Source organism: Pelobates fuscus, chromosome 3, assembly GCF_036172605.1.
Source record: "Pelobates fuscus isolate aPelFus1 chromosome 3, aPelFus1.pri, whole genome shotgun sequence".
Lineage (NCBI taxonomy): Eukaryota > Metazoa > Chordata > Amphibia > Anura > Pelobatidae > Pelobates > Pelobates fuscus.
The window spans coordinates 295,388,496-295,411,897 of NC_086319.1; the positions used below are offsets into that span (position 1 = coordinate 295,388,496).

The 23,402-nt window shown below is 46.9% G+C and overlaps 1 protein-coding gene across 1 annotated transcript in view; it reads right to left on the reverse strand.

The window, feature by feature from the left end:
• Positions 1-23,402, reverse strand: part of FRMD5 (FERM domain containing 5) — a 92,004-nt gene that overhangs the window by 40,673 nt on the left and 27,929 nt on the right. The window contains exon 2 of the mRNA XM_063448698.1: positions 10,269-10,373. Within this exon, the coding sequence (XP_063304768.1) occupies positions 10,269-10,373 (105 nt within the window). The remainder of the gene's footprint in view (positions 1-10,268; positions 10,374-23,402) is intronic.

The window sequence follows — 23,402 nt, forward strand, 5'->3', positions numbered from 1 at the left end:
TAAAGTTTGGAGGAGATAGAGCAGTCTGGGTAGCGCATTCATTTTTAGGACGTTTATTCTCCCTAACCATGTGATGTGCGGTAGTGCCCATTGTCTGAGGTCTTTTTGTATCTTCTCTAAGAGTGGGTCAAAGTTATGTTGGAATAATTCGGACAGCTTAGCCGTTACCCACACCCCCAGATATCTCAGGGCTGCGCCACACCATTGTAGCGGGAATTTGTCGCCATTCATCGCACCGTTCGCGTGTCACATCCAATGTTCAGGATTTCAGATTTTTTATAGTTAATCTGCAGATTCGAGAGGAGATGATATTCCTCGAAAGCGTGCATGATCGCCCCTAGGGACGTGCCTGGGTCTGTGACTGAGAAAAGTAGGTCATCGGCATACGCCGAGAGTTTGCTTTCTCCCCAGGGGCCCCCCACCCCCCTCACCTCCGAGTTCCCCCGTATGTTGTTCAGGAATGGTTCCAGACTTATGACGAAGAGTAGGGGCGATAGGGGGCATCCCTGTCGGGTTACGTTGCGTATGTCAAACGGACGTGATAGAATCCCATTCACACAAACCCTCGCAGCTGGTTTACAGTAGAGAGCCTGTATCCACGAGAGCATATGTGGCCCGAATCCTACCAGTTTAAGCGCTTCCATGAGAAATGACCAATCCACCCTGTCGAACACCTTTTCCGCATCCATCGATATCATCAACACTGGGGACGAGTGCTGTTGAGCTGCATGTATGAGGTTGATGACTTTCACCGTGTTGTCTCTCGCCTCCCTGCCCTTGACGAATCCCACCTGGTCCGGATGAATGAGCCCCGGCAGGTGTGGTTGGATGCGGAGGGCCAGAATCTTTGTGAAAAGCTTTAAGTCGGCGTTCAACAGGGAGATCGGCCTATAACTGGCGCACTCTTTCGGGTCCTTCCCCTCCTTCGGTAGCACCACCACGTGGGCCAGCAGCATGGCCGGATCCAGTGTGTTCCCTTCTCGGATGGAATTGAAGACGGTCATCAGGTGTGGCGCTAGGACTGCAACATATCTTTTATAGTACTGTGCGGTGAACCCGTCCGGCCCCGGGCTTTTCCCTGTCTTCGCGATCTTCACCGCCTTGTGGATCTCTTCTATAGAGATGGGTTCGTCCAGTGCTTCTTTTGCTTCTGGGCTCAATTTAGAGGTGATGTGGCGCAGGGGCGTATTAGCCGCGAGGCAAACAAGGCATTTGCCTTGGGCGGCATTTTTCAGGGGGCGGCAAAAAAAGCCGCCCCCAAACGCCCAGGGCAAATGCCTTGTTAGCCTCGCGGCTAACAAGGCATGCTGGACGGCCGGCGGGCTGCTGGGAAGTGCGGGTAGGTGGGCGGCCGGCGAGGGAGCACTTCCTTTGAGCGGTCTGCTCAGCTCCCTCGCGCGCCGCAGAGTGAGGCTGGGAGCCGGAATATGACGTCATATTCCGGCTCCGCCTCCCAGCATCACTCTGCGGCGCGCGAGGGAGCTGAGCAGACTGCTCAGAGGAAGTGCTCCCTCGCCGGCCGCCCACCTACCCGCACTGCCCAGCAGCCACTGGACCAGCAGGGAGACAGATACCCCCCCCTCCCAGCATTCCCAAAGGTAAGGAGGCTGGGGGGGTTAAATTTACCAAAAAAAAGTATTAAATATGTGAGTGATTGAGTGTGTTTGTATGTCTGTGTATGTCTGTTAGTGTGTGTGTATGTCTGTTAGTGTGTCTGTTAGTGTTTGTATGTCTGTAAGTGTGTGTGTGTATGTCTGTGTGTGTGTGTGTCTGTTAGTGTGTGGGTCTGTGTGTGTGTCTGTTAGTGTGTGTGTGTGTGTGTGTGTGTATGTCAGTGTGTGTGTGTGTGTTAGTGTGTGTGTATGTCTGTTAGTGTGTCTGTGTGTGTGTCTGTTAGTGTGTGTGTGTTTGTGTGTGTGTCTGTTAGTGTGTGTGTGTATGTCTGTTAGTGTGTGTGTATGTCTGTAAGTGTGTGTGTGTATGTCTGTAAGTATGTCTGTTAGTGTGTGGGTCTGTGTGTGTGTCTGTTAGTGTGTGTGTGTGTTTGTGTGTGTGTATGTACGTGTGTGTGTGTGTGTGTTAGTGTGTGTGTATGTCTGTTAGTGTGTATGTGTGTATGTCTGTTAGTGTGTGTGTGTTTGTGTGTGTGTATGTCAGTGTGTGTGTGTTAGTGTGTGGGTCTGTGTGTGTCTGTTAGTGTGTGGGTCTGTGTGTGTCTGTTAGTGTGTGTGTGTGTGTGTGTATGTCAGTGTGTGTATGTCTGTTAGTGTGTGTGTGTCTGTTAGTGTGTGTATGTCTGTTAGTGTGTCTGTGTGTGTGTCTGTTAGTGTGTGTGTGTGTATGTCTGTTAGTGTGTGTGTGTGTGTCTGTTAGTGTGTGTGTGTGTGTGTGTGTGTATGTCTGTTAGTGTGTGTGTGTATGTCTGTTAGTGTGTGTATGTATGTTAGTGTGTCTGTGTGTGTGTGTCTGTTAGTGTGTGTGTGTCTGTTAGTGTGTGTCTGTTAGTGTGTGGGTCTGTGTGTGTGTGTGTGTGTGTTAGTGTGTGTGTGTATGTCAGTGTGTGTGTGTGTGTGTTAGTGTGTGTGTCTGTAAGTGTGTGTGTATGTTAGTGTGTTTGTCTGTTAGACTGTTTGTGTGTCTGTTTAGTGTGAGTGTGTGTGTGTATCTGCTCGTGAGTGTGTGTGTCTGATAGTGAGTGTGTCTGTTAGTGTGTGTGTGTGTTTCTGTTACCTAGTGTATGCGTATTTGTCAGTGAATGTGTGTGTGTGTGTATTTAGAAGGCTGGACGGGGGAAGGGTTGGGTGGGGGTGGCGCGGGTGGGGGGGAGGGTTGGGTGGGGGTGGCGTGGGCGGGAGGGGGGCGCCTGAGTTTTGTCCTGCCTAGGGCAGCACAAAACCAGGATACACCACTGATGTGGCGTGTGACATATTCCCGTCTCTTATCTTGAATACTTTTGGTATCTTCTGCCGTGTTCTCTACTGTGGGTGTGAGATTGTATAAGGTGGCCGGAAAGCTTCTGCTATGGCTTTTGGGGTCAGGTGGCTTTCTCCCCCTTGGTTTATCTGGGGCACATAGCATTTCTGTCGCCTGGCTCTTAATGCTCGGGCGAGCATTTTACCACATTTGTTCCCAAGCTCGTAGAAAGATTTACGAGCTAGCCGGAACTGTAATTGAATTTTGGCCGTCAGACATGTCTGCAGTTTTGCTCTGGCCGTCATCAGTTCCTTATATGTGATGTCATCCAACGTGTCCTTATGGGAGGATTCCAAGCGTGTTATCTGGGTCAGCAGATCTGATATCTCTTGGGTACGTAGTTTCTTTTGGTGGGAGCCATGTTTGATGAGGAGTCTGTCAGGGTTTCTTTGCTGTTTTAAACAGCAAACCTTTCTGTTTCAGTGATTGAGTTTGCAGCTGCAATTACTATGAGCTGCTTCTGCTTGTTGCCACGGTTACTCACCTGTGAGTAGTAATCAACCCTGCTGCTAATCAGTTCTGCCTATTTAAGCAGCTAAGCCCAGAACCTCCTTGCCCTTGCGTGGTTTCCTGTTTCCCAGAAGTCTCCTTGTTCCTGTGTTTCCTGTTTGATCCTGGTTCCTGACTCCGGCCTTGTTCCTGACTCCGCTGCTCTCCGTGCTCCTGATCCTGGCTTGTCTGACTACCCGCTCTGGTGACTGACCCCTGCTTGATTCCTGGACTTTGCTTTTGTTTATTATTTGTTATTTATTAATAAAGGTGTGTTTGCATCTACTTCTGTCTCTGTCTGGTTCCTGGTCCCTGACATTACGCAAGGGCCATGAATACAGATGGTACAGGCAAGACACCTATACCTAACCTGCTTACCCAGTGGGACCAGCAGAACCACCATTTGGACCAGTATGCCCATCTGGATCCAGTACCCGGCCAGCCTGCGATTGCGGCCGCCTCTGCCTCACTTCCTGTTCTAGCACCGGTTGTAACCTCCAAACCTGTAGCGGCTAGAGAAATGACTGGGTCTGTCCCGCTCCCTCAGCATTTTGGGGGCGACCCAGCACAGTGCAGAGAATTTATAAATCAGGTTAAAGGATACCTTGAAACCCTGCCCCAGGCATTTCCTACAGACAGTGACAAAGTTCACTTCATGATTTCTTTGCTGTCTGAAAAGGCCCTAGCTTGGGCAAAACCTCTCTGGGAGGCGGAGAAGCCTATTATTTACAATTACCCTGAATTTGTTGCATCCTTCAATAGGGTTTTTGATATTCCAGCTCGCTCCACCCCTACTGCCGAACTACTCATGTCTAATTCTCAGGGCACAAAAACTATTGTCGAGTATGCCAGTGAATTCCGTACCATGGCAGCAGAGGGTGGCTGGAACAACGAGACTCTTGTGGCTGCCTTTGCACAAGGTCTCTCCGATGTGTTTAAAAATGAGATTGCAGCCAGAGAATTACCTAAAGATCTCGAGGAACTGATATCATTTGTCACCCTCATTGACATCAGACTCCGAGAGAGATCCTCATCCAAGGAGCGCCTGCGGAGGCCTCTTGTAAATTTGACACCGAGCTTTTCTTGCCCACCCGAACCTCCCTCACCTCCCTTGCCTCCTGGTCCTGAGTCCTCTGTCTGTGTGGAGCCAAGGCGGTTAGGCTTCTCACGCCTCTCGGACGAGGAGAGAGCCTTTAGGAGGAGGGAGGGCCTGTGCCTATACTGCGGACACCACGGTCACATGTTAAAGTTTTGCCCGATCCGTCCGGCAAAGGGTCCGTACCCAAGATACTGTCAGGGGCAGATCTTGGGTGGTCTTTCTGCAGACCCAGAGATATGTGTGCACAAACCCTTGGTGCCTGTTATCCTCTCCTGGTCTGATTCATCCATTGAAACCCGGCCGTTACTTGATTCTGGGGCCGCAGGCTTGTTTATAGATTGTGCATTTGCAGCAAAGCACTCTATACCCTTACAGTCTCGCAACTCCCCACTAGCCTTCGAAGCCATCGATGGCAGACCAATACAGCCAACCCACGTGACCCAAGAAACCGTGCCCATATCTCTGGCTGTAGGGGCTCTACATCATGAGACGACCCAATTCCAGGTCATTTCCTCTCCATATTACCAGGTTGTTTTGGGATACCCTTGGTTACAGAAGCATAACCCCACAATTGATTGGCGCAAAGCTGAGATATTATCATGGTCCCAGCAATGCACATTGTCCTGTCTCCAGAAACCGGTCAAAGTTTTGGGCGCATGTTCTGCCTCTTCCTTACCCGCTGAGTACCAAGAATTCCAAGATGTATTTGACAAGGGTCAAGCCAGCGTTCTGCCACCACACCGTCCGTATGACTGTGGTATCGAACTCCAACCGGGTACCAATCCTCCCCGGGGCCGGATTTACCCACTGTCTGTAGCAGAAAATCGAGCCATGGAGGAGTATGTTACCGATGCACTGTCTAAGGGTTTTATTCGGAAGTCATCTTCTCCTGCCGGGGCCGGCTTTTTCTTTGTAAAGAAAAAAGATGGCGAGTTGAGACCCTGTATCGACTATAGGGGTCTCAATCGCATTACTATTAAGAATGCCTACCCCATTCCATTAATCACGGAATTATTTGACCGCCTCAAGGGAGCAACGGTCTTCACCAAACTTGATCTGAGAGGGGCATATAATCTCGTCCGGATAAAAGAGGACCACGAATGGAAAACCGCATTTAACACCAGGAGCGGCCATTACGAATACCTAGTAATGCCCTTTGGTCTTTGCAATGCTCCGGCGGTTTTCCAAGAATTTATAAATGACGTCCTGCGAGATATGCTGCAGCAATGTGTGGTGGTTTATCTTGATGATATTCTGATCCATTCCACATCTCTTGAGAACCATCACGCAGACGTTTCTCGTGTTCTACAGAGACTTAGAGAAAATAGTCTGTTCTGCAAATTGGAGAAATGTGAGTTTCACTGCAAACAGGTTACATTCTTGGGATATGTTATCTCAGATACTGGATTCTCTATGGATCCGGAGAAACTTTCGGCTGTACTTAAATGGCCTCGACCTACGGGTCTTCGCTCTATACAACGGTTTCTGGGCTTCGCCAATTATTATCGGAAGTTCATACGCAACTTTTCTTCCTTGGTTAAACCTCTCACGGACATGACCAGGAGAGATGCTGATCCACAGCATTGGTCACAGGAAGCCATTACTGCCTTTGAGTCTCTCAAAGTCGCCTTTGCTGCTGCCCCTATACTGGCACACCCTAACCCTGCCTTACCATTCATTCTTGAGGTCGATGCGTCTGAGACAGGAGTGGGCGCCCTCCTGTCTCAACGTCCTAACCCAGAGAGTTCCAGGCATCCGTGCGGGTATTTCTCGAGGAAATTGAACCCGGCGGAATGCAACTACCAGATTGGTGATAGAGAACTTCTAGCCATAATTTTAGCTCTCAAAGAATGGAGGCACCTTCTTGAGGGTACTTCAGTGCCAATCCTCATACTCACAGACCACAAGAATCTAACATATCTTTCTGAAGCTAAGCGACTTTCCCCCCGGCAAGCTAGATGGGCTCTCTTCCTATCAAGATTCAATTATGTGGTTTCTTACTTGCCCGGTACAAAAAACATCCAGGCTGATGCCTTGTCTCGACAGTTCTCCCCTCCATCTAGAGAGGAGATAACCCCTACTCCTGTGATTCCTCCGGACCATATACTGGCAACCATCCGTACTAACCTCACCTCACCCCTAGGCAAGGAGATTCTGGCTGCACAAAGTAATGCTCCTCCAGAGAAACCTAATGGCCGTTGTTTTGTACCTATTAACCTCCGTACGAAACTATTGAGTACATACCACGACTCCAAAGCAGCTGGACATCCAGGCAAAAACCAGTTAATCTGGTCCGTATCCCGGCAATTTTGGTGGCCTAGTCTCCGTTCGGATGTCACCGCTTTTGTAGCTGCCTGTCCTGTGTGCGCTCAAAACAAAACCCCACGACGCCCTCCAGTGGGTCTCCTGCAAACCATACCTAATGGTGAACGACCCTGGACCCACTTGTCCATGGATTTTATCGTAGATCTTCCAGCCTCTCGTGGCAATACAGTCGTTCTCATGGTTGTTGACCGATTCTCGAAGATGTCGCATTGCATTCCCTTGAAAAAACTACCAACTTTCCAGGAACTTGCAACAATTTTTGGTCGGGAGATCTTTCGTTTGCATGGGTTACCCAAAGTGATAGTCTCAGATAGGGGTAGCCAGTTCGTGTCCAGATTTTGGAGAGCTTTTTGTACGCAAATGGGAATTCAGCTTTCCTTCTCCTCGGCCTACCACCCGCAATCCAATGGTGCAGCGGAACGAGCTAACCAAACACTGGAACAGTTTCTGCGTTGCTACATTTCTGACCACCAGAACAACTGGTCTGATCTGCTACCCTGGGCGGAGTTTGCCCACAATAGTGCGATTAATGCCTCCTCCAGGCTATCCCCGTTCCTGGCAAACTATGGGTTTCAACCGTCCATGTTGCCTGATACGTTCTTGCCACAGGAGATACCGGCATTGGAGGGACATCTCAGGGAACTCCGTTCCACTTGGGTGCAGGTTCAGAGTTCTTTGCAACGCGCAATGCAGAACTACAAACTCCAGGCCGACCGCAGACGCCTTCCTGCACCTACCTATCAGGTCGGAGAGAGGGTCTGGCTGTCTTCCCGCAACCTACGCCTCCGTGTTCCCTCACAAAAACTGGCACCCCGATACGTTGGGCCATTTCGTATACTTCGAAGGGTTAACCCTGTAGCTTACGCACTTGACCTTCCTGCTAACATGCGCATCTCAAATGTTTTCCATGTTTCCCTCTTGAAACCGTTGGTTTGTAATCGCTACACCAACTCAGTGCCACGTCCACGTCCTGTTCTGATTGACAATCATGAGGAATATGAAATACGCAGCATCATTGACTCACGGGTCTTCAGAGGACAGATCCAATACTTGGTGCACTGGAAAGGATACGGTCCAGAGGAACGCTCCTGGGTTCCAGCCTCTGATGTCCATGCACCATCCCTCCTTCGTTCCTATCACGCCCGCTTCCCCATGAAGCCCGGACCCACCAACAGAGATGGGGGGAATCGTTGAGGGGGAGGTACTGTCAGGGTTTCTTTGCTGTTTTAAACAGCAAACCTTTCTGTTTCAGTGATTGAGTTTGCAGCTGCAATTACTATGAGCTGCTTCTGCTTGTTGCCACGGTTACTCACCTGTGAGTAGTAATCAACCCTGCTGCTAATCAGTTCTGCCTATTTAAGCAGCTAAGCCCAGAACCTCCTTGCCCTTGCGTGGTTTCCTGTTTCCCAGAAGTCTCCTTGTTCCTGTGTTTCCTGTTTGATCCTGGTTCCTGACTCCGGCCTTGTTCCTGACTCCGCTGCTCTCCGTGCTCCTGATCCTGGCTTGTCTGACTACCCGCTCTGGTGACTGACCCCTGCTTGATTCCTGGACTTTGCTTTTGTTTATTATTTGTTATTTATTAATAAAGGTGTGTTTGCATCTACTTCTGTCTCTGTCTGGTTCCTGGTCCCTGACAGAGTCCCCGGATCACACACTTGTGGGATTCCCATACTGCCGATGGTCTGGCTCCCGGGATATCATTAGATAAGAAGAATTGTTCCAAGTGTGTGAGAATATCTGCGGAAACTGTTGGGTTTTCCATGAGGGCTTCATTCAACCGCCATATCCATTGTCTTGTGGTGGGGCCAGGGGATCTGACCGATATGAGAATTGGTGCATGGTCTGACCATGTCATTGGTGCTATCCTCGCTGTGAGGAGAGTGTCTAAGTCTCTGTGTTGCAGATAAAAGTAGTCGAGTCGGGAGTACGATTTGTGCGCTGTTGAGTAGAAGGTATAGTCCCTCTCCGCGTGGTGCAGCGTGCGCCAGCAATCTATCAATTGGTGGTCTCGTAGGAGCGCTCTGGTACCCCGGATTACGTGATCCGGAAGTGTCATCCCTCCCGATGACGTGTCTTGCCGTGGGTCCATCGGGACATTGAAGTCTCCCCCCAGCACGATCGTGCCGTCCCCAAATTCCTCCAAGGCTCCAAGTGTTTTCTGTAGGAAGATCTTCTGGCCCTTGTTGGGTAGGTATACGTTTGCAAAAGTGTATTTTACTTGATGTATTGTGCCTTTCAGAAAGATAAATCTCCCCTGGGGGTCTGCTTGTTCCTCTTCTTTCTGGAATGGGGTGTCTTCCGAAAAGAGAATGGCCACCCCCTTGGTCTTGTTTAGCGGATTGTTCGCGAAGTATCCCTTTTGGTAAAATTTACTGGAGAACCTGGGAGTCTGAGTGGCCAGGAAGGGGGTCTCTTGGAAAAATGCTATGGACACCCTGAGAGCCCTCAGCTCCCGGAGCGCCCGTGCCCTTTTCTGCGGCGAGTTGAGTCCCCTCGCGTTGATTGAGTAAAGTACCAGGTCCCCCGCGGAACCCCTCCCCCCCCCAGGGACGGAATGTCATTTTTTGATCTAAGGAGAGATCTGACGGCTATTCCTGGGTAATGAAGATTTTTTTTCCCCCTTGTTTGTTGCAAAATTTGAAAGTGCTGGGTTTTTGCCTTCTTTTGGATAGACAGCAAAAACAGATGTGAGAAAGGCTGAACTTGATCGCAAGTCTCTTTTCAGCTATGTAACTCCACTAAACTACCACAGATGAATCACCATCACTAAAAAACAAAGGAAAGACTTATAATGTAAGGGAAGAGGGTTTGGGTGCAACACAAAGGAGGATAAAATACAGACATCAAGAGGTTGGAAAGACATACTTATAAAGGCTTCACCTATACAAATATGTTCTGAGTGTTCCATCACCTCTTTGGATGACAAAATCTTTCCGTATGTGCATAGACACCTAGGTATTTACTTATAAAATCAGGAGTGTTGTGAGAGATACTGATTGTATTGGATGCATGGATGGATGCATGGAGAGAGAAGAATACATGTTCGTAGATAAATACGTTTTTTCATGTTATGTTTGGCTCTCCATTACACGATCACATTACATTTGGTTGTTTTTAGTAAATCAGTCTGACACTCATGCATGAACGTGATAACTCCCGTGTGAATGTACAGAGCATATTCATCAGCTGGAACATGAATCTCCCTAGAATAACGTATTCACTGTTCTTTATATCGGAGACAGACTTACAAATGCAACGCACAATAATTAGTCATATGTTCCCAAACTGACACAGGCTGTCACATACTGGCAAATGCCTTCATACGTTGTCACAGATTGTTAAGCAATTACAGAGCCAAAGTGTTAGCTGGTATTACACTCACCCGCTGTTTGTCAGGATCCACATAGCGGATACCAAAGTAATCTTTTTCCAGCAAATTAAGGTGGTGACATAGGAGGTCAAACAGTTGCTGCCCCTTTGCATCTCTCTGTAAGACAGGGAATAGCAGGCAAAACTTAACACTTAGTGGAAAAGACAAGGAAAAACAGAGTAGAGGGAACCAGGAAACTGGAATTAGATGAGAGAGGGGAAGTAGATGAAATCGAGACAATTGTGTATGTTAGAACAGGAAAGACACCTTGTTCATATCTAGGTGATATGAATACATCGGTTTCTGAAAACTGAGTTGGTCCCAGAATATATATTTAGTAATTATAAATAGTTCATAGTCTCTGACATTTCCAGAGACCATAGACAATAGAACCAAGTAAGTCTTAAAGGGACTCCGTAAAGCAGACAAACATGACATTTCTGAGCTGTATGTGTCTGTGCCTCACTGCATCCTTTTCTGATGCTCCCAAACCAAGGAATTCTGGGACAAATCAAAAGTAATATTGAGAAAGATGCTAGGTAAATATGTTTTTCCATTCTTTATTTATGTTTGGAAAGCAGGTGAAACAGAAAATGTATACAATGTAATAATGGTGTAAGTTAACCAGCATGGCATTGACACATATTACATATATTATCGGAACATTGTATACAATCCAACATTTATTGTATATATGGAATAATCAATATATTAATACTCCAACGAATAACCAATAAAGGGTAGCATAGGAAAATAAATATGAGAGGTAAATAACATGAAAAAAACTAAGTGTGTTAAAATGAAAACCCAGATCCCTGAATGTCCCGGTGGAGTAAAAGTGATTTGAAAAGTCTTCCCAGGATCGGCAAGATTTTTCGAGGGCTGGTGTATTTCTAACTTGGGCGGTAAGCTTCTCCTTTAACCCCTTAACCCCTTAAGGACACATGACATGTGTGACATGTCATGATTCCCTTTTATTCCAGAAGTTTGGTCCTTAAGGGGTTAAGGACACATGACATGTGTGACATGTCATGATTCCCTTGTATTCCAGAAGTTTGGTCCTTAAGGGGTTAAATAATATTCTTTGATCTTGAGATGAACGAACCATCTCCATAGAGGGCAAGTCGGCCTTCAACCATTGCTACACTAGACCTATCCTAACTGCTACTATTATTTTGTTAAAGAGGTTTTGTTCTGTTGAATCGACCTCTTCCATCATTCCATGATAAAAGGGTCTCTAATACTCTCCAAAAAAGAAGCTATTTTAGGGCAAAACACCACATGTGTTCGTAGGTGCCACGTTCTCCACACAGCCTCCAACACTGGTCATTCTGGTTACAGTTAGTATAATGTGCAAATTAAATTATTAGTAGACTGTAAGTCTGTAACACAGAACTATGTCATGCAACGCATGCCAGTGCTCCTTTTAATAACAGCAGAAAATTATGATGTAAAACAGAAACAGAAATATAAAACAAAAGGAAGATTATGAAATATTGAAAGGAAAAAATTATGTATTACAGTTGATAGATAATAAAGAAAAGAGAGAATTTCACAGGGTCCGATTAGCATTGGTGACTGATGGGTTTGATACTGCCGGCATTTTATAATAAGTATGAAAGAAAACAAAATGGTGTTTTCCAAGAGTTAAAAGATACCGGTGTCTGGGTTGTATAAAAGCATTCATAATACAACAACCATGGATTAAGTGCCAATCGGCACGAAGGTTGGGACTGAGGTATCCCAGGTCATTCAACTCAGATTGGTGTGTGTCATGGTAGGAGGCAAAGAGAGACACAACTCTTTAAAAAATGCTGGTGCTCTGCTGCATTGACCATCTTCAGTACCACTTTGTCACGTTCCACTATCTGGGACCTAGGGTTTGCCCACCAATATGCAATTCCCTTGTCTCAGAATAGTGGGGTGGCATTTCGCAGCGAGACACTCCATTTCAGGGTGGCTAATAAAAGAACAAGGAGTTGCGCTCAAAATTATAAGAGGGGGCGCTTCTGGCAGCTTTCCTTATGACTAACTTATCTACCATAAGGGACAGCTGGGCGGTCACACCACAGGAGCCTTTGTACTTTACTCTAGATAAGTTGGAGACTCTGAAGAGCCATCCATGGGAATGGTGGCAGTAACCTGGTGCAACAGTATGGTAGTGAATAAACGGTTGATATAAGTTGGCAAGTCAGCCACAAGGATAGGGTCAGGAACGCCTCGTATATGTTTTCAGCAACTGCCATCCACCAGGGCCGCCATTCTGGCTTGCAGAGCCTCACAAGTCCTATAAAGACCAGAGAGGGTGTCTGTCGTTTCGGTGCGGTACCGAATAAGGTCCCCACGTCTTTCTTCACTGCTGTCACATGCAGGGGCGGATCCAGAACCAAATCTCGGGAGGGGCACTTAAGTGGGCTAGAGCGGGGTGAAAAGGGGACTCTTGTTTAGGGGATAGGAGGCTGTACACATATGCGGCCAGACACAGTGATATGGAAACACAATAACACACTGACACATATACACAGATACAAACATACCTTCAGACACATACACTGGCACACCCACAGATACAAACCTATACCTACACAGGCACACACTCAGAAACACACACACATACACATACACATACACATACCTGCACATAAACACACTGGCACATAGATACACACATACCTACACATGCACACGCATACATACTCACAGATACACATTAAAGGACCACTATAGTGCCAGGAAAACATACTCGTTTTCCTGGCACTATAGTGCTCTGAGGGTGCCCTCACCCTCAGGGTCCCCCTCCCGCCGGGCTCTAAGGGGTGGAAGGGGTTAAACTTACCTCTTTCTCCAGCGCCGGGCGGGTGGACTCTCCTCCTCCATATCGCTGTCATCGGCTGAATGCGCATGCGCGGCAGGAGCCGCGTGCGCATTCAGCCAGTCCATAGGAAAGCATTCACAATGCTTTCCTATGGACGCTGGCGTCTTCTCACTGTGATTTTCACAGTGAGAAGCGCGGAAGCGCCTCTAGCGGCGGTCACTTTCTCCCATAGACTGAGTCGCATGGATGGGGGCAAGGAGGCAGTTAGTATGAGGCCAGGCCTGTAGATACAGGAGTCATAGAAGAAGGCTGCCGGGGAGGGGACAGGTTAAAGAGCTATACAAGCTTCTTGATGCCGCCAGAACTGGGGACTCAGTTTTGGATGTGGACGTAGCCATTGGATGGGTCCAACGGGCTGTTTGCTGGGGAACGCTAATATGGCTATGCCTTCAGAGAGGCGTAAAGCGATCCTCCTAAAGATCGACCCTAAATTAGCCGCTATGACTGTGGCGGAGCCTGATCCGGCTGATGAGGGCTTGCTATTCGGCATCTCCTTCGTTAAGGACATGGGTTCTTATGTCAAGACCTTTACGGCAATTGATGAGGCGCAGGCGAACATGAAACGCGTGTTCGCGCCCAAGGTTTTCGGAGGGGCCGGGCGAAGCAGGAACCGTCCACCCGGCCGTGGTTTCCGAGGCGCGTTCCGTGCAACCAGAGGTTCCTTCTTTCCCTCCCGGGGATTTCAAGATCCGAGGACTCCTCCCTTCTTTCCAGCCACGGGAAGAGCTGGGGGCTCCAGATACCCCCGTGGTGGCGCTTCCAGCAGACGTCCTTACGGTGAGTACCCTTTCTTCCCCTCTCGCTCATGTACGGGTAGCGGGGAGGCTAGCCTTGTTCTACCAAGGGTGGGCAGATATCACCTCAGATGCTTGGGTACTGCAATGCATAAGGGGATATCGCCTGGAGTTTGTTTCCATGCCTGTCCAGTTTTATCCCCCCAGAGAGTTGTCTCTCCCGCCAGATCAAGACGAGAGGATTTCCGCGGAAGTCGTGGAAATGTTGTCCAAGGGCGCCATAGAGGAATTGCCGTTCGCCGCCCAAGGCTTTACGAGCAATTTGTTCCTGGTGCCAAAGAAAGGGGGCGGGGTCCGCCCTGTGATAAATCTCCGCCCTCTCAACGCATTCCTCCGTTACCAACACTTCCAGATGGAGGGTATACACTGCCTCAGAGACCTTCTGCGTCAGTCAGACTGGTTGGCCAAGTTGGATCTGAAGGACGCATACTTTACGGTCCCCATCGCGTCGGAATACAGGGACTACCTTCACTTCACATGGCACGGGCGGCGTTGGCGCTTTACCTGCTTGCCGTTCGGCCTCTCCTCGGCTCCTTGGTGCTTCACCAAGCTCATGAAGCCTGTGATAGCGTTCCTCCGTACCCGGGGGTTCGCCTAATTATTTACCTGGACGACATTTTGATCTTGTCCCAATCGAAAGAGGATCTCTTGTTACATTTGGAATGGACAATCAACCTTTTACAAAAGTTGGGTTTTCTGATCAACTGGGACAAGTCGGTCCTGACCCCTGCCCAGTCAATAGAGTTTCTGGGCTTCCAAGTGGATTCCGTCCAGCAATTCCTATACCTGCCGGAATCCAAGATAAAGGCCATCCAGAAGGAAATTCGGCGAGCTCTTCGAGTTTCGGACTTGTCCATCAGACAGTTGGCGAGAATTATTGGACTTCTTGCGGCCTCCATTCAGGCGATATTCCCGGGCCCGCTACATTACCGAGCCCTCCAACGGCTCAAGGGATCACACCTCTGATCGGGTCACTCCTACGAATCCCAGATACGCTTGGACATGGAACCCAGGGACGAGTTGGTGTGGTGGTTGGCGCACATGGAGACGTGGAACGGGAGAGCCATTTTCGGTTTCATCCCGGACATGGTGATAGATGGTTTTCTCCAAGAGTGGCCGCGGGGTCACCTATATGCCTTTCCCTCATTCAACATGATCGCTCGCACAATCTCGAAATTGGTTCGCCACGACTGCTGGCTGGTGTTGCAGCATCAGTTGCCCCTGGTAGCGTGGTTACTTTAAGGGGACCCTGGGTTGTCGCAGACGTTCCACGGACAACTCTCCTGCTCCTCGATAACGCCTGGGCTCTGGGTACACGAGCAGCTTATCGAACTTCATGGAAGTCGTGGTCTGGTTGGTGCATGGAACGGGCAATGGATCCCGTATCTGCCCCTCTCCATTTGATCCTGGAGTTCCTCACGTTCCTGTTTGACTCGGGCAAGGCATACCGCACGATCAACCTTTCCCGCTCGGCTATTTCGCCCGGTCATAAGGGTTTGGACGGTGCACCCGTCGGCAGGCATCCTTTCGTATGTCGCCTTCTCAAGGGTATTCGCCTCGCTCGGTCTCCTCGGCCTCGTTTTTCTGCCTTTTGGGACGTCAACGTGATGTTGCAGTTCCTATCATCATGGTACCCTAACCAGGAACTGACTCTCAAGCAATTGTCATCCAAACTAGTGATGTTACTCTGTTTGATTTCATGTAATAGGGTCTCCGATGTCAGGGCCCTAGATTGGGACACCATTGTCTTCACTCCTGAAGGTGTTACTTTCAACATTTCCAGGAGGACTAAGTCTGCATCCAAGTCGTTCACGTACCCAAGATTCTCAGGGTGTCCGGCGCTCTGTCCGGTGGACTGCCTTAAAGCTTACCTGGACGCTACACGATCCCTTCGTTCATCCGATCTGCATGCCTTGTTCATCTCCTTTAAAGCGCCGCACCGGCCTGTTTCAACACCAACCCTGGCACATTGGGTGCGTTGGCTTTTATCTTCAGCGGATATAGACACCTCTGTATTTACACCTCATTCTGTGCGTGGTGCTATGGCCTCGAACGCATCTACAGTCGGATGTCGTCTGGAGGACATTATGCGAGCGGCGGATTGGTCTCAAGAATCGACCTTTCGTGACTTCTATTTCAGACCAATTGAACACATCGCATCTCGGGTGATAGCGCAGCTATAAACTTGCATAATATGAGCCTCTGTGTCTTTAATAAAATTCCCAGATTTTACTATTTACATGACGTAAAGTCATGATTTTATTAAAGACACGAAGGCGAGTATTATTCCCTCCCACCCTCCCGGTGTGGGATTTAGATGTGAGATGCTGTTGGACTCTTCAGGTATGTTGTAATTTGGTCTGTCTTTATGTAATTAAGTATGGCTTTATGCAGTTTTATATTAATTATATTAATTATATTTTTCTATTTTTCAGAGTTCAGTTTTTATCTATGACTCCAGATGGTTGTACTTGGTAAGTCTGCAGTTTCGAGTTTGGAAATTACCATATTTCTCTGTCTTTTTTTAGCTTGAAGTTATCGCATTGTTCCCGTTTTCCTGTTCTGGTCGAGTGGGATATCGTTCATCTTACCTGGTCTTTGGTTTTGCAAGAAAGAGGGGGATTGTGGGAGACACAGGACTTATATAGTTACTTCCTCTGTTATGTGATTGGTTGCCTGTGTGCCTATACAGTTTTTTCCTTTCATTTTGATAATATTTATATTCCTCTATCTTTGCTGCTGAGGAAATAAAGAAAGAGTTATGCATAATACTCGCCTCCGTGTCTTTATTAAAATCATGACTTTACGTCATGTAAACAGTAAAATCTGGGAATTAAAAAACAAAATCTCAATTTAAAATAATTTCATGATCATATGATCTTCAGTTCCAAGCTCATGAATGAACCCCTTAATCCAGGTCTGTGCAGAAGGTGGGGACGTATAGAATTGAGCAAGAAAAAAAGATTAAGGAAAATCAGGTTTAAAAGGTAAGTTTGTCAGAAACACTAAAGATTAGGAAGAAAAGAATATGAGTCATCAGAAACCAAAGGAAGACATTCTGTAGAATTATCATCATGAATGTATGAAAGTCGTGGTCCTGTCAAGCTGCTGTCTGAAATGCTCTCATCATGTACAGCTGTGTGTGCCCCAGGAGAACTCAAGGCAGACAGAAAGTAGAACATGGTGACTGCAAGGCAGTAGATGACATCGGAATCCTATGACCTAAAAAGTTCTATCCAGCTACATTTCAAGCAAGTACATGTAATGATCATGAGGGTCCAGTAACTTGTATTAGCGTCAAACAAGTCTCCTCTGGTTGAGGGATCTCTAAGTATAAAATAATCCCCCGACACGTTTTTGTAATTCATCCATAATAATGATGTATGTCCCAGTCCATCACATGGGGACTCAGTTTGAAATCTTTGCTCTGAAGGGTCACCCGAAGCCTTTGTAAAAATGTGTAATGCACTAGGGATAGACCGATTATCGGCCGATATTACGGATTTTGGCAAATATCGGTATCGGACACTATTAATACCGATAATGTGAGAGGCAGCAGTGCATCCATAAGGCGGAACATGCGGCTGCATTAGGGCGCATCGGCTCTGAAGGCGCAAGAATTAAGTGACCGGCAGGAAGGAAGCGCACAGTGCTCCCCCTACCAGTCACTTGATGTAGTGTGGTCGAGTAGAGCAGCGCAGACCGCAGTACAGGAGCTTGAGTTTCCTGTACCCGGCTGGACTGACAGGAAGTGCTAACTGAGAGAGCATTTCCTGTCAGTCTGGCCGGGTACAGGAAACTGAAGCTCCTGTACAGCAGTCCACACTGCTCGGCCATGCTACAAAGGAGGTTATGAGGCACACCAGGGAGGGGAGAGGACCACTAAGGGGCAGACACTAAAGTACAGGGAAGGGAGAGAAACACTAAGAAGGGGGGGGGGTGAGGGGAGAGCAACACTAAAGGACCGGGAGGAGAGGAGGACAATAAGGGACAGGAAGGGGAGGGGAACACTAAGGAACAGGGAGGGGAGGGGAACACTAAAGGGACAGAGAGGGGAGGGAACACTAAAGGGACAGGGCGGGAAGAGGTACATTATGGGACAAGGAGGAAAGAGGAGAGGTACACTAAGGGACAGGGTAGGGAGAGGAACACTAAATATTCTTGAAAACATAAAAAAATCGGACTGGCATGTATATTTTTGTGCATTTACCACTTAATTAAAAATAAGATTTGCAAAAATAAATAAATAAACATGTTCAGTTAACAGTAGATCTGTGTAGAAATTGCTTCATTTTTTTCAAAATGGTAAATGTACAGAGTATCGGTAAGTTATCGGCTATCGGTCTGAAAGTTCACAGATTATCGGTATCGATATCAGCTCTAAAAATATCGGTCGATCACTATAATGCACTATATTACATGTGATTCAAACTGTGGCAATAACACACTGAAATAAAAGAAGTATTTTAATCAATGTTTTTTCTATGCCTGTGTATATGTGATTATGTCAATGTGTCACTGTAAGAGTTCCAAACAGAGTGAGAGTTTATGTGAGCATACTGTGTGTGTAGATGTGATGAGTCACTGTTGAATGTGTCTCAGTGTGTGTCTAATCATTTTAAATTAAAATGTGTGGCAACTAACACTTCTTTTTTGTCCACTGTTGCTAATTCGGAAGTAAAACTGTAAGCCTTGTATTTGTCCCTCAGATCAGTGAAGCAAATGGTAATTTGTTTCACTGCCCAGGGATTTTAAGCACGGAGCATTGTTTTAAATAAGCATTGGCAGAATGCATTCACAGCTTCTTATGACAGCTTCCTTTTACTTCTAAATGTCATGAAAAATCAGCACAAGATTAAGAGATGACTTAGGGAGGAGCTAGGGGTAAGGTGAGCTTTATGTAAGGGTTACATACACTAAAATGCTATGCATCATGGTTACAGGAGGGATACATTGTTGTATCCTGTGCTGCTTAAATCACCCTAAAATCAATATTTGAAAGCACACCTTGAGCAGGATAATGTACACTAAAGTCTTCTTTTGAAGTCCACAGAAGTCAAGCCAACCAGTTTAGTTCATAGCAATTGGTCGTACTTCAGAAGAGGTAACCAAATTTCCACTACTAAATTTTCCAGTCTTACTCTTACTGACCAATTCTTTGAAAGAACAGGGCCCCAGTGACCATTTCCAGTAGCTTGGAATAAAACATCTAGCACTTACACGCAAGGAACAGTTGTGCTCAAATGTTTGCATACCCTTGGAAAGTTCTTAATATTTGTACTATGCAATATTCCACATGTACCATTTTTAAAGAAAACATGAGTGAGTGTCAGGGTACCTGAAGTCTCTACCTCTGAGAGAGGTAGAGACTTAGAAGTTTATCCGTCCAAAAGGGCTGTTTCCTCCGTCCCTCGCGGTCCTTCCGGTCATTTACACGCCGGCCGCGAGGGATCCACGTCCTTTTGTAACACGACGCCCAGCAGTCGACGTCATGACGCCAACCCGGACCGACCTGTCACTCAATTGTCTGGAAACTAATCAGGACTCGTCGGAGGCGTGTCTACTCTCCTGAGCCAGGGTATTTAACAGTGCTTCTTCCATTTGCTCATTGCCCTGTCGTGGTTCTAGCCTGTCTAGTCACCCAGCGCTCTTGTATTCCAGTTATCCTTTTGGTTCCGACCCGGCTTGTTTGTATTACTCTGCTTATCTCTGTTACCCTTTGACTCGGCTTGTTCCTCGCTTACCTGTCTTCTCGTTCCCTCGACCTCGGCTTGCCTTTGACCATTCTCTCTATCTCCGTACGTTAGTCCGGCCATTCTAAGGTCCGGTATACGTACCTTTCTACTGTCTGTACTCTGCGTGTTGGATCCCTGTCCCGATCCTGACATTACGACAGGGCCAATGGATCCTGCAGGTACAGACAGTCAGCTTGGTCCTTCCGATCCTAGGTTTGAAGCCATGGAACACAGAATGGATCAAATGGCACTAGCACTACAGGCGTTATTATCTCGTGCTAATAACCCACCAGAGGAGACGCGTACTACTTCTATTTCCCCTGTGAGTTCAGGCCTAGAGGTAGCCACTGTAGGTGCCTCTTCCCGTATTACCCCACCAGTACGTTATGGTGGTTCACCTGAGAAGTGTCGTGGTTTTTTAAACCAGATCAGTATCCACTTTGAATTACAACCTCGCTCCTATCCTACAGATAGGGCGAAGGTTGGATTTATTATCACCTTACTCATTGAGAGAGCTCTGAGATGGGCCAACCCATTATGGGAGAATGATAACCCGTTAGTATATAATTATAATGCCTTTGTAGCTGCCTTTAGAAGAACTTTTGACCCTCCTGGTAGAAAGGTCAATGCAGCTAGATTACTTTTGCGCCTGAGACAAGATAACCGAACACTTGTGGATTATGCACTAGAGTTCAGGTCTTTGGCGGCAGAAGTTAAGTGGAATGAGCAGGCTTATATAGATGTATTTTTGAACGGGCTATCAGATGTAATCCTTGACGAGGTTGCTACTAGAGAGCTTCCTGAAAATTTGGAGGATTTAATTTCGTTCATTTCTCGTATTGATGAGCGTTTAAGAGAGAGACAGAACACTCGAGAGAGGAACTTTAGACCTTCCTTTAAATTAGCTCCCACATTTCAAAGTCCTGATTCCACTACCTCACTGTTTCCTGAACCTATGCAGATAGGCAATACTCGCCTCTCAGAAGAGGAGAGACAGTACAGGAGAAGGGAGGGATTGTGTATGTATTGTGGAGTCAGAGGTCACTTAAGCCTGAATTGTCCTAATCGCTCGGGAAACGCCCGCACCTAAGTTTCTCTAGAGGACAGGCCTTGGGTGTTTCTATTTTGTCCTCTACTCATAACTATAAAGATCACAGGCTTCTGCTACCAGTTTCTTTAACTTGGGAGAAGGGAGTACTAAAGACCATGGCTTTGATAGATTCCGGAGCTGCTGAGAATTTTATCGACCAGGCCTTTGCTACTAAACACACTATCCCATCCCAGTTAAGGGATACACCCTTGGCCGTTGAGGCCATAGATGGTAGACCTTTACTTGAGCCTGTTATCTTTCGTGAAACCATACCCGTTAACTTAACTGTTGGTATCTTACACGAGGAAAACTTATCGCTTATGCTTATTTCGTCCCCTTCTGTTCCCATAGTCCTGGGTTACCCATGGTTAAAGAGACATAACCCTATTATTGATTGGGAGTTAGGGGAGATACTCTCATGGGGCCAGGGTTGCCAGGAGAGGTGTTTACGGAGGGTTTCTCCATTGGGTGTAATCAACACACCAGGTAGTTCTACCCAGTCTACAGATTTACAGATACCGCCTCGGTACCTGGATTTAAAAGCAGTATTCGACAAAAGGAATGCTGATACTCTACCTCCACACAGGACTTTTGATTGTAAAATTAATCTACTACCTGGTACCATGCCTCCGAGGGGCAATGTATATCCTCTATCCACCAAAGAGAATTCAGTTCTAGAGGAATATATTCGGGAGAATCTAGACAAAGGATTCATTAGGAGATCTTCTTCTCCTGCCGGGGCTGGTTTTTTTTTTTGTTAAAAAGAAGGATGGTTCCCTAAGACCTTGCATTGATTACCGAGGCTTGAATAAAATAACCATCAGAAATGCCTATCCGATCCCCTTGATTACCGAGCTGTTTGATCGCCTAAAGGGCTCTAAAATTTTCACCAAGTTAGATCTCAGAGGGGCATATAACTTGGTGAGAATCCAGCAAGGACACGAGTGGATGACAGCGTTCAATACCCGTTATGGGCATTATGAATACACGGTCATGCCTTTTGGTCTTTGTAACGCACAGGCAGTATTTCAGGATTTGATTAATGAAGTTCTCAGGGAATTTCAACATGATTGTGTTATTGTGTACCTGGACGACATACTTATACACTCTAGGGAGATTGAGACCCACCACAGACAAGTCAGAAAGGTATTACACAAACTTCTTCAACATGGGTTATACTGCAAATTGGAGAAATGTAGTTTTGACCAGTCTCAGATAGACTTTCTTGGTTACGTGATTTCTGGGGAAGGCTTTAAGATGGATCCCGACAAACTCCAGTCTATTTTAGATTGGCCATTGTCTAAGGGACTCAAGGCTATTCAGAGGTTTATTGGTTTCTCCAATTATTATAGGCGCTTCATTAAGGGATACTCTTCTATTATTGCGCCTATTACCAATATGACCAGACAGGGGGCTGACACTAAGACTTGGTCTACTGAAGCTCTCGTTGCTTTCAAGACTCTCAAGGAACTTTTTGCCTCTGCTCCAATTTTAGTCCACCCTGATACGATTCTGCCGTTCCTACTCGAGGTCGATGCCTCTGAGACAGGCGTAGGTGCTATTCTGTCACAAAGGTTAGGGGTGGACAAACCACTACACCCTTGTGGGTTTTTTTTCCCAAGAAACTGTCTGGTCCTGAGAGCAGATATGACATCGGTGACAGGGAATTATTAGCGGTCATTATGGCTTTAAAGGAGTGGAGACATTTATTGGAGGGGACCTTACATCCTGTTACCATTTTAACGGATCACAAGAACTTGTCCTATATTGGGGAGGCTAAGCGACTGTCCGCCAGACAAGCTCGTTGGTCCTTATTCCTGACCCACTTCAATTATGTGCTTACTTATAGACCTGGTTCTAAGAACTCTAAAGCCGATGCTTTGTCTCGCCAATATGAACCTTCTACTATATCTGAACCTGTTCTTTCCTCTATAGTTCCGAAATGCAATATTATCGCTAACACGAATCTCAGGATTCACTCTCCGTTACTTGCCGAGATCTTAAAGCTGCAACATCTAGCTCCTAAACAGACTCCCGGGGGTCGACATTTCGTTCCTCCTGCTCTTCAACTGGAACTGCTACAATATTTCCACAACAGCAAGGTGGCTGGACATCCTGGCATTCGCAAGACGTGCGCTTTGATCTCTAAAGACTTCTGGTGGCCTGCTTTACGTAGGGATATCAAAGATTTCATCGGTGCGTGTGAGGTTTGTACTAAGACCAAGCAACCTCATACGCTTCCATGTGGATTTCTGCATCCCTTAGAGGTTCCAGAAAAGCCGTGGTCCTGTTTGGCTATGGACTTTATTGTCGATTTACCTATATCTAAAAAACAGACTGTTATCCTCACCGTGGTTGACAGATTCACCAAGATGGCTCACTTCGTTCCCCTGCCTAAACTTCCGTCTTCTCCCGAGTTGGCAGAGATATTCGCAAGGGAGATTTTTCGTTTACATGGGATACCCTCCCAAATTGTATCTGACAGAGGTTCCCAATTTGTTTCTCGTTTTTGGAGATCCTTCTGCTCTCAACTGGGTATCAAATTGAATTTCTCTTCCGCCTATCATCCTCAGTCTAACGGAGCTGCTGAACGCACCAACCAAAAGATTGAACAATATTTACGTTGTTTTGTTTCTGAACACCAGGACGATT